Source organism: Excalfactoria chinensis, chromosome 5, assembly GCF_039878825.1.
Source record: "Excalfactoria chinensis isolate bCotChi1 chromosome 5, bCotChi1.hap2, whole genome shotgun sequence".
Classification (NCBI taxonomy): domain Eukaryota; kingdom Metazoa; phylum Chordata; class Aves; order Galliformes; family Phasianidae; genus Excalfactoria; species Excalfactoria chinensis.
Genome location: NC_092829.1, coordinates 50746019 through 50760522, shown reverse-complemented (window position 1 = coordinate 50760522; position 14504 = coordinate 50746019). Strand labels below are relative to the sequence as shown.

The window sequence follows — 14504 nt, the reverse complement described above, 5'->3', positions numbered from 1 at the left end:
AAGCAGCTTGATAATTGACTACGTTTTAACAAGGTAAAGAGAAAATTCTTTGTTGCTTATGTTTGTAATGTGGAAAACTGGATTCTGAATGCTGAACCTCTTCTGCATACCCTACAGAAGCATGAGCTGTTGTGGAAATGCCAAGTCACAGCTTGAACCTGGTGGGAAGGCAGAGCCAACCCAGAGGAGATCAGGTGTCTGCAATGTACTTGAGTGACTGGTAGCGGGGAGCCAGGATCCAGCCCTTCCCAGACCTCTTTTAAGGGCTGGCAGTGGAAGTAAGGGGATCTTGCTGGAGATCCCTGCGTACCTGAGGCTTTCTGAAGGTAAGCAGCATCTTTCCTTTATTTCTGTGTCAATGGCTGTTGCATTTGAACAAGTGCTCACTTGCTGTAGCCTAGGGCCTTGCTACTTTGTTGTTATTGCTGTGCTTTCCACCATGTTACAGTGTTACACAGGCACTTGGCTGATTCTCCAGGTGGGCCCTGGACGTGGCAGATACCTGTTGTCACAAAAGATCCATCCCTCACTCCTTGCAACAGAGGGTGTCAGAACTGACCTTTCCAGCTCAGTCTCTCTTCTCTGCTTCCTGCTGGAGGATGAACTCATCGTGCTCTAGAGGAGGACAGAGATCTGCAGCTCAAGGGAAACTACAGAAAAGCACTCCATGTTCTCCTTTCCCTGAGCTATTTCACGAGGTCTGCAAGCCCTAGGGAAGAACCACAGCACTGGTCTTCCTGCTGTAGAGCAAATCTATAACCAAGTGCTAGGTAGCCTGAAGAAAATCCATGAGCTCCCTGCTCTGCAGGGACAGGGAGCATCCCTTAAAAGAAATTCAGCAGTCTTTACCTCTGTTTGGACTCCTGACCTATCTCATCGTGCAAGATGTACAGAGCTCATCAGAGCTCTGATAAAACCCATTTCATCAGTAAATCTCAAAACACGATGCACAGGAGGTCAGCGTCCTTACTTTGCACAAAGGAGAAGTGGAAGCGCAGGCACAAAATGGCTGTGCAGTCTCAAACCTTTACCTGCTCTCTATAAAACCACCTCATCAGAAAGGAGGAGCTCTGTGCTGCCCATCAACCCCTCAAGGCTGTGCCTGCTTCCATGCATGCTGTGCTATTTCTCTCCAGCAGACAATATTGTCCTTCCTCAGGAGGCACAAATTGGACCCCGTGACCTCCAAATTCACATGCAGCTACTTGGAACAGCTTTACAAAGCAGAGGAATATCACCAATCAAGTTTGGTCCCGAGACCAACTCAAGTGCACTTAGGTTTGCAGTAGAGTGCAAAAGAGCAATAGCAAAACGTGTAGACAGAACTGCTTACCTCTATTGTGGGGTCGTACTCATCAACAAAATGGTTCTGAATGAGCTGTATTGTCAAAGCACTCTTCCCGACACCTCCAGCTCCCACTACCACCAGCTTATACTCGGTCATCTTCCAGCTGACCCCAGCTCAGGGCCTCCAGGAGCACCACCACCTGAGGGGAGAAATACAGCCACCGTGTTAGGTGAGTGAGAAGCATGAACCAGTGGCTGGGAAAGGCAGAAAGATGGGTGTCCATGTACTTTAAACACGACTATGTTCTAGCTATGAAATTCTTCCTGTGAGGCATTCTGCTCAGTACTGCCCTGGCCTCCCAGCCCAAGCTCACAGACGTACCCTGTTGCTAAATGTGGTCAGAGACAGAGATGGTGGGATGACCCAAGGGTCAAGGACTTTTTTTGTATGTTCCTCCTTCAGTACACTGACTACCCTGGAAAACAGAGACAGTTATATTTATATAACTCTGTTGCCCTGTGCTGTGCCTCCAGAATGCACTGCCTCTTATGATCCCATTCTCTGGGGTCTCAAATGTGAAGTGACCTCACCTAAACCACGAAGCTTGCTCTAAAATCACAGCAAAGAACTGCAGCATCCAGAGCTGTTTCACCCAATATCCTCCACCGGTGGCAAAGGTTACTTCAAAACGGGGGAAGAAATTGACTGAACTGAATACAGAACTGTGCCCAGTGTGTAACTCTGTCTCTCTACAGTCCTTCAGACTGCCAGTCTGGATGCATCCTGCGTGACATGATGCATGGGAATATGTAAGAGATGGAAGTGGTAGGTAAAGAAACCAAAGAGAAGGCTGCGTAAATGAGAAGTAAACCTTTAAATTTCAGCTCCCTTTCTACTGAGAAAGAGGAACTTCAACTTGGAGCTTACGAGAGGATGATTACAAAACCCTGAAGGCTTGAACAGAAATCCCCCTAAACTTACCAACCATTACAAAGAGATCTATCTTGCAGTTCAGAGGGAGAGAGAAACAAAGAGCTATAACTGCTCTGGGAAAGGCTGTGAAGAGCAGGGATCCTAGCAGCTCAAAACCCAGCAGGGGAATTTTAAGAAGGTGCATTTAAAAACATTAAGGCTGAATTGTGGTTCCTGGCCATCTCTAGTCATGCTGCTGGTAAAGCAAATAACCAGGAAGGGGCACTGCCTTTTGAGCAGCACACAAGCATTCAGAAAGAGGCCTCATGCTCAGCTCGGAGCCCTGGGAGCTCAGTATTTCACATCAGATGATGCCTAGTAGCGTGATAATGCTGGCAGAAGCTGCTGCATCTCCTGGAAGATGAGCTTTGTTTAGCTGGTTGGTACACGGTGTTCCTGCAGTGGGCACTCTGCATCCAGCCCGTGTCTGCAGCTACTGAATTTGCTAACGCAGCAAAGATTTAATCTAAAGTAGGGCAGAACTTTCTGACTTCAATCCCCATCTGACTGCAACCTTAAACCACTCAGACAGTTCAATCACCCGCCTGGGCTGGGGAAGTCAGACACAGCCTCTGCCTGTCAAAGCCCTTTTCTCAGCTGCTATCTCAGTGTCAGGAAGACAAAGAAAGATCACGTCCCTTCCAGCACTCAGGATCTTGGGGAAAAGCAAGGAAATGGTTGCAAAAGAGCAAGCAGAGCACAAACAGGGGAGACCTCTGGTCCCATGCTGATGCACTTCTCTGCTGCTAGAGAAGTTAGGGAGAAAATAAAGTGCAAAAAAAATGAGATACCTCAGGTCCATGCCTTCCCAGAGAAGTTTCATGGAGCTCTATTCTCAAGGCCAGGGAAGAGACTTGTCAGGAGCCATACGGCATCACATGGCAGAGGGTCAGGCTCTAAAAGCCAAGAGAGGTTTCCAGCTTAAGAGTTCTCTGATCCCTTTTTTTCTCTGGGAGCAGCTCCCAGGTAGTTTTGCTGAAGAGCAAGTCTGAAATTCAGCTCACCACTCGATAGATACCCCAGCAGTCACAGCCTTCTTCCTTGTGTGTTGTGCAAGTGGATGGGACAACTGAAACTGCAGATATAACTGCCGTGATCTCTAACTGCAGTGGGAAGTTCTGTCCTTCTGAAAGTGCCTGGCTTCAACTTATCTGCAGGGAGATTTTCTAGCGAGTTAGAGATCAAGGCAGCACTGAGCAAGCTGAAGTGCGTGCGCGTAGCACAAAAATGCCCCTCCTACAAAACACAGTTTATGTACAAGAACTCTGCAGCTTTAGCATTCACTGACTCCCACCACACCCAGAGGATGCTGGCAGCGATGAGATTGCTGTTGGAGAGATGGTAGCAGACATCCTCAGTCATCCCACGCTAGTGTTGGATGTGCCGGATGGGGATGTGCAGCCTGGCGATTGCTGTGAAAGCTTTTTCTGATGTGAGAATTTGCAGAGGAGGAAAAATGAGTTTGCATTTCTCAGCAGCTGAAGTAGAGCCCAAACAGAACTGACCAAAAAATAACAGAGGAAAACACAAAAGAATCGCTTCCCAGTCCCACGCTAAGCAACAACAGCGGTCTGCAAGACTAACCAGGTTGCTCCCTGGTGTTTTCCCCTCCTACCCAAACGAACCACCTCTGTGCTGCCCAGCATCGTTCCCAGCAGCCAGATCCCCATAAAGCTGTGCCAGGCAGTCCAACAAAAGGCTCAGCAGGATGCCACTGCCAGGAGCCGTTCAGGAGTAGCGTCTGGGAAGAGGAGGGCTGGGGTCTGAGTGCCAAGCCAACAGCCCTAGCATGGAGCTGGAGCTGTATTTCCTGACCTCGTGGATTTTCTCCCGTAGAGAGAGGGCTCCTGGCTCTCATTCAAAGCTGTCTAGGAAAGCTGAGTGCTTCCGCCTGGCAGCACAGCTGCTCCCAGCCCAGTAGCCCATGAGTCCTCCCCCAGCACTGTGGATTTCCCAGGCAGCAGGAGCCACACAGCTTCAGGAAACAAGAACCATCTGCCAGCCTCACAGGGGAAGCAGGGAGAGCAAGCACCTCACCCCAGCCTGGCTCCCAGCAGGCAATCACGTCCCATCTCTGCGAGCATGAGGGGATGGAGACCATACTGCAGGCAGATGGCACAGCCCTGTAACTCCTGTGCTGTGTGCCAGGCAGCACCCAGCTTTGGCTTCAGGAGCAATGACTGAGGTGCCTGGCGCAAGCTCTCCCAGTGAAGAGACTGAGCAGCACTTTCAGACCTAAAGCCTAGAGACTATGAATGCTCCTCAGGGTCCCAGCTAAGTCTCAGCTTTTCTGCAGAGAACAACCTGATGTCCTGCACAGTCCCTGTTCTCAAGCAGGGAGCTGTATCAGCAGAAGGAGAGGTAGTTCTGGGGACCTGACTCTGATGATTACAGCTGAATTCAGTGCAAAGCTGGGACAGCACAGAGAAATCTCCAGAAAGTCATCTGACACAAGCAGAGATGAGTGAGGCCAAGTCTCTTGAGTTCCTCATGACAACTCATCATGTCAGGTGTCGAGCAAAAGGGACATGAAGTGGATTTGCAATGCATTCACTGATAAGGAGGCTCTCACATCCTTCAAATAGGATCTCACTGGAGGAGCTTTCTCTGCTTTCTTCCTTTCCTTCTATTGCTTTGCCATCCAAGTAAACAAGCCAAGAGACAGGTGTTTGTGCAGCCCTGCTACAGAAGGTAACCATGGTGGAGATCTTTGAAATATTCTTATTACTGAACATTTACACTCTACCTGTCAACAGAGAGTCCATTTAAAGACATAGGATATCAGTTCCACCTCTGTAAACATCTTTGAATTGCGCTCACACTGCGCATCCTTTCTTCCAAAAGCCTCGTCCACAAGAACTAAGGAATTATTAGACTGAAAATGCAATTCAGAACATCTACTCTGACAAGGCAAACCTTGCTGGCTCACTCTTGTGACTACTCCGATTCCTCCGTTTGCTCGTATATAACGCTGTCACCAATGTTACAAAATACAGCCTCTGCAGGGGCTCAATGAACTTCTCAAGTAGTTTGAAATGACAGCTCTTGTTTCTTCTCAAGGGTCAAAACACTGACGTTCTCAGCGACCTGCCCAGCCTGGAAGATGGTAGGAAAATGAGTCTGGCAAGCTGATGCTCTGGTATGAATCATGGCCTATCTGCAGTGCTTTGTTTTCGTTTACTTGCTGCTTTTTAAATTAACAAAGAAGCGAGCTGCAAATCTAACACAGTGTGCTTGGCTGTCAGCTTGCTGGCTTCATACTCACAAGCTCAGACGACATGGCCCCCAGATGAAAAGAGAGAGGGATGCCAAAGATGTCACAACAGTTGCAAGTAGTGATCCTGCTTTGGAGAAGCAACAAATGTCCTCCATTAGAAGTTCATGAGCATGCGTAAAATAGCTCTGCACGACTCCTCTAACCAGGGACCAGTTGACCACAAAGAACCTCTGAAGTCCCCACTCCTCCTTCACCATCACGCTGACAATATCTCACAGGCAATGCTGTCCCTTCAGCCATCGGTGCTTTGCCAGGAGGGGGGCAGATGGCAGCAGGCAGTGCCCAGGCACACCATCACACAGGCCAGAACAGACACGAAGACAAAGGAAATGAGATGATGCCTTCCCCACCGAATCCACTGCCAGTTTTCTGTTCTCTGGTTTGCACTTCAGCTGCTCACGCTGCACCCTGCCTGATGGCTTTATTTAATAAAAGCAGCAGCACATCACCTGCTGTTGGCTGGATGCTGCTCTGACTCTGCAGTTCTCCCTCAACCTCTCGTGCTGCAAGTTCACTGAAGTACTTCGTTGACAACTTACTTTGTAAGAAAAATACTGGGGAATCACAACCCTGCCTAATGGCTTTATTAAGCTACCAGAAACAGTAACAACCTGCATAAACATCAATAACGCACCAGCTGTCCAAGAGTTTCTTTCTGAATCAATTCTCCATGAAGAAATCATGTCCTAGCTATCACAGGCCATCAAAATGGTAACATTCAACAGAAAGGTTAGCAGGCCCCTTATCTCAGGAGCTTATAAACATCATCAATCTGTAATACAGCACTGCAGCCTGTCCCCAAGGAATGCTCAATGCAGAAAGTAGCACTTGCCACCAGCTGATCACCAGCATTTCTGATCTTGGTCTGAGTGTGAGAACAGATTTCCTTAATTTCTGATTACATTTGCATGTGCTGCCAAGGGGGAACTTCCAGCCGTGGATGAAACCAAGTGCACTTGGGCTGCTCACATCCATGTCTCCAGCATGCTGTCAGGTGATGTAATGTGCTTGCAGTTCGTGGTGGGATCTTACTTTCCATTGTTACTGCCTGCTAACAGGGTGGGATTACAAAGGATCATAGAATCATTAAGGCTGGAAAAGACCACTAAGGTCACCAGGTCCAACCATCACCCCATACCGACCATGTCCCTCAGTGCCTCAACTCCAAGCTTCTCAAACACCTCCATGCTGTTGTTCCACTGTGGTCTGGTCCACTTGGTGACTTGTGGAAACTTCAATGCAGTCTACTACTTGCTGGTGAAGAGAAAGCGGCAGTGCTGGGGCGCAGCCTCTCCCTGCACCCTCCAGTGTCCCCGTCTCACTGGGGCAGCAGCCTGGCTCCTTGCCACCTGTGCAGGGGATTGCTGCAGCAGTGATGGAAGGGACAAATGTAGTATTTGCCCCTAACCACTGAGCTAGCCACTGCTAGAGTTGGGGTTGCTGTCGATGTGCAGAAACACCATCCTCCTTATCCTACAGACTAGCCATAGCCATGCAAAGGGGCAGGCTCAACCTCATCATCAGTGGCAAAGCTAGGAACTAAATTCAGACAAGTGACTTCCAATCCAGGGTCTTAACAGGAGACAAAAAGCTCCGTGTGTAGGTTTTGGATGGGAAAGCCGTTGGTTCCCCGCCGGGTCTTTGTGTTCGGCTGTCAGAGCTGACAGCTCCCCTGCAGAGCTGAGCTTCCATGTGCAGAGATGTTTGGAGAGGCAGAGCAAATCAAGTGGGAAAGCCCAAACTGCTCTCCAATTATCCTAATGAAATCACAACTGTGTCACAAGCGCAGGGAGGGCGCAGAGATGCTCCAAAGCACAGACCCAGTGGAAAAACAAGAAGAGAGCAGCTGCCACAGGAATGGCTGTGACACAGCAGCACTGAAAATCCGAGAGCAGAGCTCAGTGTGCTTGGGGAGGTCACAGACAGCATTCTGGAAGGGCCCACTCTGTGTTTTGGCACAAGTTTGATGCGGGTTTACACCAAGACTGTTCTCTGGCCCCATCGCTTCCATGAGACAACAGACTGTACCACACATTCAAGAGCTGCATTTCCCCTCCTCTCTCACCCCACCCATTCCTCCCAGACAACTGCTGACAGGGAAAAGCTAAGAAGCCAGTTTCAAGAAACACTTCTATGCTGCAATTCTTTAGAAAAACTTGTAGCAGAATGTGGCTGGTTGTTCAGCTTTCTGCTCACTTCAAAGCTTGACGCATATGAACTTTCAGAGCAAATGGACAAGGAAACGAGGTATCTGGAACTGGGAAGTTGCAGGAATTGTTTTGATATTACTTTTCAATTAAAAAAATAAATGAAATCATGGAGAAGAGCCTTTTAAAACGGCCAGTTCTTGAGCAGGATAGTATTAGAAGAGTGTCAGTATGCTTTGGCTTCCAGGATCAAAGCGGTACATGAAGCAGACACCTCACCTTGCCAGAGCTATAGCAGCAGAACGGTCCAGACAGTGAGCGGGTGAGAAGGACAGCAGCAGAAAAGGAGAGGAAGGAATGAACTGGAATGGAAGGAATGGAGACAATGGGAGCCCACACACCCCCAGATTCACTCACCCTCTGGATGGCTAACTGGCCCTGCAGAGAAACAGGGTCCTCGGCTCTGGGGATGGCTCAAGTCCCCCTGGAAGGAGAAGAAACACAAAGGAGTGAGCAATGACAATGCCCTGGCTGTGCAGAGAATATCTTTACATCGAGCCTACTCTGGATTAAGAACAGGGCTCAGCATCCACGCTTCGATGTGGCCGATGACCCACCCTTCCCTACCAATACCCACACGCTGCTTCCCCTGCCGCTCACCCAGCGCCTGACTATTTTCAGCTCAGGGGATTTCCTGGGCCTGGCACAGCTTGCCTGTTTAGCAACCCTCAAAAGAAGTCTTTTCCAAGGGCTTGTCCAGCCTCCCCCTGAACCCACAGAAGCTCCAAACCCACATCATATTTTGGCAAGGATCTCACAGGTCTCCTCCCCACAGGGCAAGAAACCATCACTCCTGTTAGAGCACAACCTGGCTCCACCAGGCAGTCAATGCCCACCTTCTCTCACACAATACCACATGCTGCTAATCACATCCTCCAAAGCTCTATCTTTCCCAGAGAATTGTGGCTTACAGCCTTTTCTCCCCTTATTTTTAAAGACAGGGCAGAGCAGCACAGCTGCAATAGTCTCCTCTTTGCTGCAGGTATAGGAGCAAAGGGATCACCTCCTGTGGCACGAGGGAACAAGACTGAGTTCCCTTCTCGCCTTGCTATTCCCATGGGGACATTGATAAAAGCTGCCTTCACAGCTTGTTTAAACACGGAGCCCAAAGGAACAGCTCGAGAAACCCTGAACAGACAAAATCAGGTATTTCCAGAGTGTCTCCTTGATTAGTAAGCCACTTAATTTATGTGATCAAATATAACGATCATCCCTCTGCATTCATTTAGCCCTTGCAGAGCTTTTGCAGGCACGTACCCTTGTTTAGCAGCAGAGCTGGGAGAAGAAAGAAGGTACCTCAGCAAAATCAAATCTGCTTTAGCAGATCTGGGGGAAGGAGGCAGGGAAAATGCAAGTGAGGGTGCGTGCTGGGGGGCCAAGCAGGCAGCTGGGAAGAGATAAAGGGAAGCAAGAAGGCAGCTGCTGCTGAGCCCCCCTTCTCCTCCCCTTCCCTCTGGGGCACACTATTAACACGGTGACACAATGCTGTCCCGGCCGCACTGCTAGCAAGCATGAATATGCATTAGACATCATGCAGCAGAGCCTGGCGCACGCTGCTGATTTATAGGACAGCTAAACAAACCCCTTCCACCCAGCACACGGCCACCGTGCTCCGCAGCGATAACACTGCCCTACAGAGCAGCGAGGTGGGTGCTGAGCAGAGAGCTCAGCCAGCTCTGAATGCAGCCACCTTACAGCCGAGGTGGATGGGTCTGCAGGCAGGAGGAGCCCAGCAGTGATGAGCATGCAGCACCAAGCAACTATCGCACCACAGCATTTTGACAGAGAAACAAAGAGGTCTGAAGGTTAAGGCGTGAGATCCATGTTTGGATTAGGAGATCTCCCTGCTGGTAAGGGAGGATTCTCCCTTTTTGGGCTGTGGAGTGCAGGATAAAGAGACACAGGGTCTCCATCCAGCATGCCTTGCAGATATGTGATGGAACACACTCCTCCAACCCCAGCAGGGTTTGGTCCTGCAGCTATCCCATCCCCTGAGAACCAGGGACCAAGGAAATAACTCCATTCTGCAGTGAGGAATCCATAGCAATGAAATGAGACACCAAACCAACAAGAGATGTGGCTCCACCTCACCTCAGTAGAAGCTACCAGTAGGTCCAGAGCTGGCATCTCCAATGCACTGTCCGAGGCCATCAAACCCCAGAGACCCTGCAAGTCCCTACTCAGCTTTCTGCTGCTCTACACAGAGAAACCTCTCAGGAAGAAAAAGGCAACGGGTGGCTCTGAGGGACAAGCATAAAGACAGCAGGAAAAGGTGACATGCCTTGTGCCCTGAGACTGAGCTGAGAGCACACAGCTGAACGTTTCTGCTGGAACTGAACCAGCGGGCTTGGGGAGGGCAATCTGCTGAACAATAAGATAGGTAAGTTGCCTGGCAAAATTAGCACAGAGCATAACGTGCTTGGCACAAGAGTGATGTTATTCACATTAGCAAAATGAAGTAGGAAGCAAGAGGGTTAAAGCACTGATCTTAACTGGCACTGTCAGATTTCACACGCACGAGGACCAGCATGCTTGCTTTTTCTGTATTGTTAATTATCAGCATAGGCAATCACACCTAAATAAAATAAAAATTAAAAAAAATAAAATAAAATAGAAAAAATAAGAACAGAAGAGAAGGACTTTTGAACTTTAAACCCATTACAAGCATGGTTGAAAAGCTGCATTCAGCCTGGCTCCCAGCACATGAAGTTCCTTGGGACAGTATAAGCAATGTCAGAGCATGGAAGGTGTTGCAGGATTCCTGTGGATCCCTGAATGATCTTTTTCTCTTTTCCTCTTTGCAGTGGAAACCAAACCCAGCACTGGAGCAAGATCTCTTCCTGTTGGGTGTTCTCCAAACAAGAAAAAGGGTTCTTATACCAAAGTTTCAACTTAGGTTTTGTCCTTTTTTTAGCTCTGGTATCTCTGCCGTCCAGTCAGCAGTCAAATCCTCATCTTCTGAAGCCATGGTAAAAAGCATCATCACTCCAGTGAAGCCACTAAAGCCAAGATTGCCAATACTGAGTGAGAACCTGACTTGATTGGTTTTAATTTTCAACACTTGGAGCACTTAAGCCTCTCAGCATCTGCATACAGAAGCAAGGTAGACCCTCACATCTTCTGGGAAACAAAGGACTAGAAAGACACCTTCATTCAGCCTGGAGGCACAGGAAAAGCCAGCAAAGCCACGAGGAAGGAGCTGCAGAAGTGGTGAAGTTCGAATAAATGAACCACACTTCAATGGTAGACTCAAAACAAGTGGTGACCCATCCTAATCACTCCAAACTCTCCCTAAGTGTCCCCCCCTTTTCCTTAGTGCTCCCAAGAATGTGCAGAGCCTCCTCGAGGAATTTCTGCAAGAAGAGTGCATGGCGTTCAGTACCTGCCCTCACAAAGACCAGCAAAGATGCAGGGGCTGAAGCTTCACCATGCTTTCTGGAAAGGGTTTTGAAAGCTCATGGCAGCAGGAACCTCCTGTGAGTACCTTGGGCTACAGCCCATGGCAACACCAACAACCTGGTGCTGTGTGTGGCCTGAGTTTACTCTCCAAATATCCTCACCACTGCCCTCAAAAAGTTTAGTGGTGCCTTTGCTGACCTTTCAAGACCATGAGGGCACATCCCAGAGTTAACAACAAACAACAGAAAGCTGGGTTGTTCTCCCCCAGGAAGAGAAAGAAAGCAAGAAAATGAGCTGATGTGAACTGCTGCTGCTGAAAACACAACCCGGACTCACCCAATGAGGCATGCTTCCATGCTCCTGTCACGACACGATCTGTCTTGTGAGCCTCACGTTGGCTCAGAAATTACTCATCAGATATGGAAATGAGCCCTCTGAGGGATCAGTCAGTGAGAACAATCACAAAGTCTTTGCTTTTGAACAAACGGAAAGAGTTTGGGGTTTGGGACACGCTTTGCTCATTTTAAAGTGAATGGAGAACAACCAAACTATCTACAGCTGGGGGCTCGACTTTATGGATCCATTTTGCTTCAAATGTTTGTTAGAAGGACACAGTGCTCCTTCCTTGGCAAATAAGAATAACTTCAGGGATTATGATTGAGCTGTGATTTTTAAGGTCTTGCCAGTATCAGTAGGGGAGACAGCCTATCACCAGCAAGGTCAGGGAAGCAATGATGCCCTGGTGGAGACTCCCTGCTTCATCTGGCAGCAGCAGACTTCACCAGTAGTACTCCTCAAGGCTCTTGAAGGCAAGCACAGCAATTTGTCATGCATAGACATTATTCACACCTAACTGGAATTAAACTACTTCTTATTTCCCCTTTTTAATCACCCTTCTTTTCAGAAAGCTCCCTGAGGACCAAGTCTGTCCAAAGAACCTTCGAAGCCACGGTGTGGTATAAGGGTATAATTCCTACATAGCTCTCATGGTTCCCACACAGGAACTTCAACGGAAACATTGAGAAGAAAGAAAGGAAGAAGGAAGAAGAAGGAAGAAAGGAAGAAAGGAAGAAAGGAAGAAAGGAAGAAAGGAAGAAAGGAAGAAAGGAAGAAAGGAAGAAAGAAGAAAGAAGAAAGAAAGAAAAGAAAGAAAGGAAAGAAAGAAAGAAAGAAAGAAAGAAAGAAAGAAAGAAAGAAAGAAAGAAAGAAAGAAAGAAAGAAAGAAAGAAAGAGAAAGAGAAAGAAAGAAAGAAAGAAAGAAAGAAGAAGAAAGAAAGAAAGAAAGAAAGAAAGAAAGAAAGAAGAAGAAGAAAGAAAGAAAGAAAGAAAGAAAGAAAGAAAGAAGAGAAGGAAGAGAAGAAGGAAGGAAGGGAGAAGGGAGGAAAGGGAGGAAGGGAGGAAGGAGGAAGGGAGGAAGGGAGGAAGGGAAGGAAGGGAAGGAAGGGAAGGAAGGGAAGGAAGGAAGAAGGAAAGAAGGAAAGAAGGAAAGAAGGAAGAAAGAAGGAAGAAGAAGAAGGAAAGAAAGAAGGAAAGAAAGAAAGAAGAAAGAAAGAAAGAAAGAAAGAAAGAAAGAAAGAAAGAAAGAAAGAAAGAAAGAAAGAAAGAAAGAAAGAAAGAAAGAAAGAAGAAGAAAGAAATAATTGAATGTTTGCTAAAAGCTTTTTTAAATAGAAGAAGCCCACAGAAAGCCACCAGCTTGCATGTCAAACAAGCTAACTTTAACTTGAAATGCTACTTGAGCAAAAATAGATGCTGCGCTGTTCTGCAGAGTGAATATATTAATGGAAGAGGAAAATTCATGCTGTAACAGCCGGGAAAGCACTGAGCTCTGAAAGCTGGAGCTTGTCAACTGACCCTCAAAATCCATCCTCACAAATGGGTGCTCTGTTCTGACTTAGCACCCTGTCAGGAGCTGATTAGGATCTAGACCCTGCACCCAATAGACCCCTATCGATCGCCTATCTTTTGTATAATCAAGAATCATGGAGCCTCAAATGACCACCACAATCACCAAGTCCAACCCCCAACCTACCCCCACCGTTCCCACTGACCATGTACTTCAATGCCGCATCTCCATGGCTCTCAAACACCTCTGGGGACAGTCCTCCCCACCACCACCCTGTGCCAATGCTCATTTCAATGCTGTCCAGCTACAGACATCTTTTGGCTTTGTACTGTACTGACGTGGTGAGAATTACCCTTTTCTCCCATGAACTCAGGAGAAAATGTGAACGAATACCCCCAACCAAGAGCCATGTTAGTGTCAGGCGCAGCTCTAACACAAGAGGTCTGTGTGAAGTATGCTTTCAATCACTCCGTCTTAGCTGAGCAAGGCAAGGAAACAACACTGCAGGTCCTTATTTGCAAAGCACCAGGTTCTGATTCCCTCAACGACATCCCACTGCGATGGTATGAAGAGCAAGGCGGCTCCACGCTGCTGCTGAGTGCCGGAAGGAATGTCGACGTGACAGCACTGCTGAGCCCAATGGGTACAGGCTTGCACCAGGCTGAGCTCACTGGTGCAGATCCCCAGTGCCATGATCCATCAGCTCCCTGCCTGCAGCCACCGGCACACAGCACTCCTGGAAGCTCTCTGAAGCTGCATTTGCAGCAACATGTTGCTTCTGAAGGAAAACCACAACGTGCTCGTTTCAAAGCAACCAGCTGATGAGGAACAACAACAGGGAGAGGGAAAAAAAACCACCTGGCACCACTCCCCCTTCTTTCTCTCACGAGAAGCTTATAGTAATTGCAAAGCATGAGAATCTGAGCAAATGCTCTACTTGGGCAACTGGGGCCATCCCTGCGAAAATATGCGCATCTAGGGGATGTGAGTGTTGTGCAACCAGCACGGTACTGAGCCAGATAAGGCAGAGACCTCTCACTGGGCTCCGCAGAGACACACTTGTAACTCCACGAAGCTGACTCTGGCTGAGACAAGTTGCTTTAATTTTCTCTCCCTCCCTCCAGCCTTCACGGGGGAAATAATACCAGCCGACTGCTTATGCAGTTTGAAGCCACCAGACAGTATTTGCAGAGCTGAATCAGTAACCAAAGAAGCCTTCGGTAGAGGATGGGAGGGAATATGGCTTCTCTGTGCTGGGAGCCTCCTTCCCTTGTTGCCACACTAAATGCTTTAAAACTTTAAGAACATTCTTTGTGCAACAAGGTTAACTCTGCTCTGGACCCCGACATGCAACTTCAACACACTACATTATTTCATAGAATCATAAAATGGCCTGGGTGGAAAAGGACTATAATGATCACCTTGTTTCAACCCCTCTGCTGTGTGCAGGGGCCTTCTGAGCGCCGCCTGCCTAGATTTAGGTACATGCACATGTTATTTGGGAACTATACAAGA

At 48.1% G+C, this 14504-nt stretch overlaps 1 protein-coding gene across 2 annotated transcripts in view; it reads right to left on the bottom strand.

Moving 5' to 3' along the window:
* The window catches only part of HRAS (HRas proto-oncogene, GTPase), a 32922-nt gene that overhangs the window by 7101 nt on the left and 11317 nt on the right, over positions 1-14504 (bottom strand). The window contains exons 2-3 of one of the 2 annotated variants that reach the window (XM_072337536.1): positions 8102-8168; positions 1334-1487 (exon numbers count right to left, since the gene is read on the bottom strand). In XM_072337536.1, coding sequence (XP_072193637.1) covers positions 1334-1444 — 111 coding nt within the window. In that variant the 5' untranslated portion in view covers positions 1445-1487; positions 8102-8168. The remainder of the gene's footprint in view (positions 1-1333; positions 1488-8101; positions 8169-14504) is intronic. The other variant, XM_072337537.1, reaches the window with a different exon arrangement.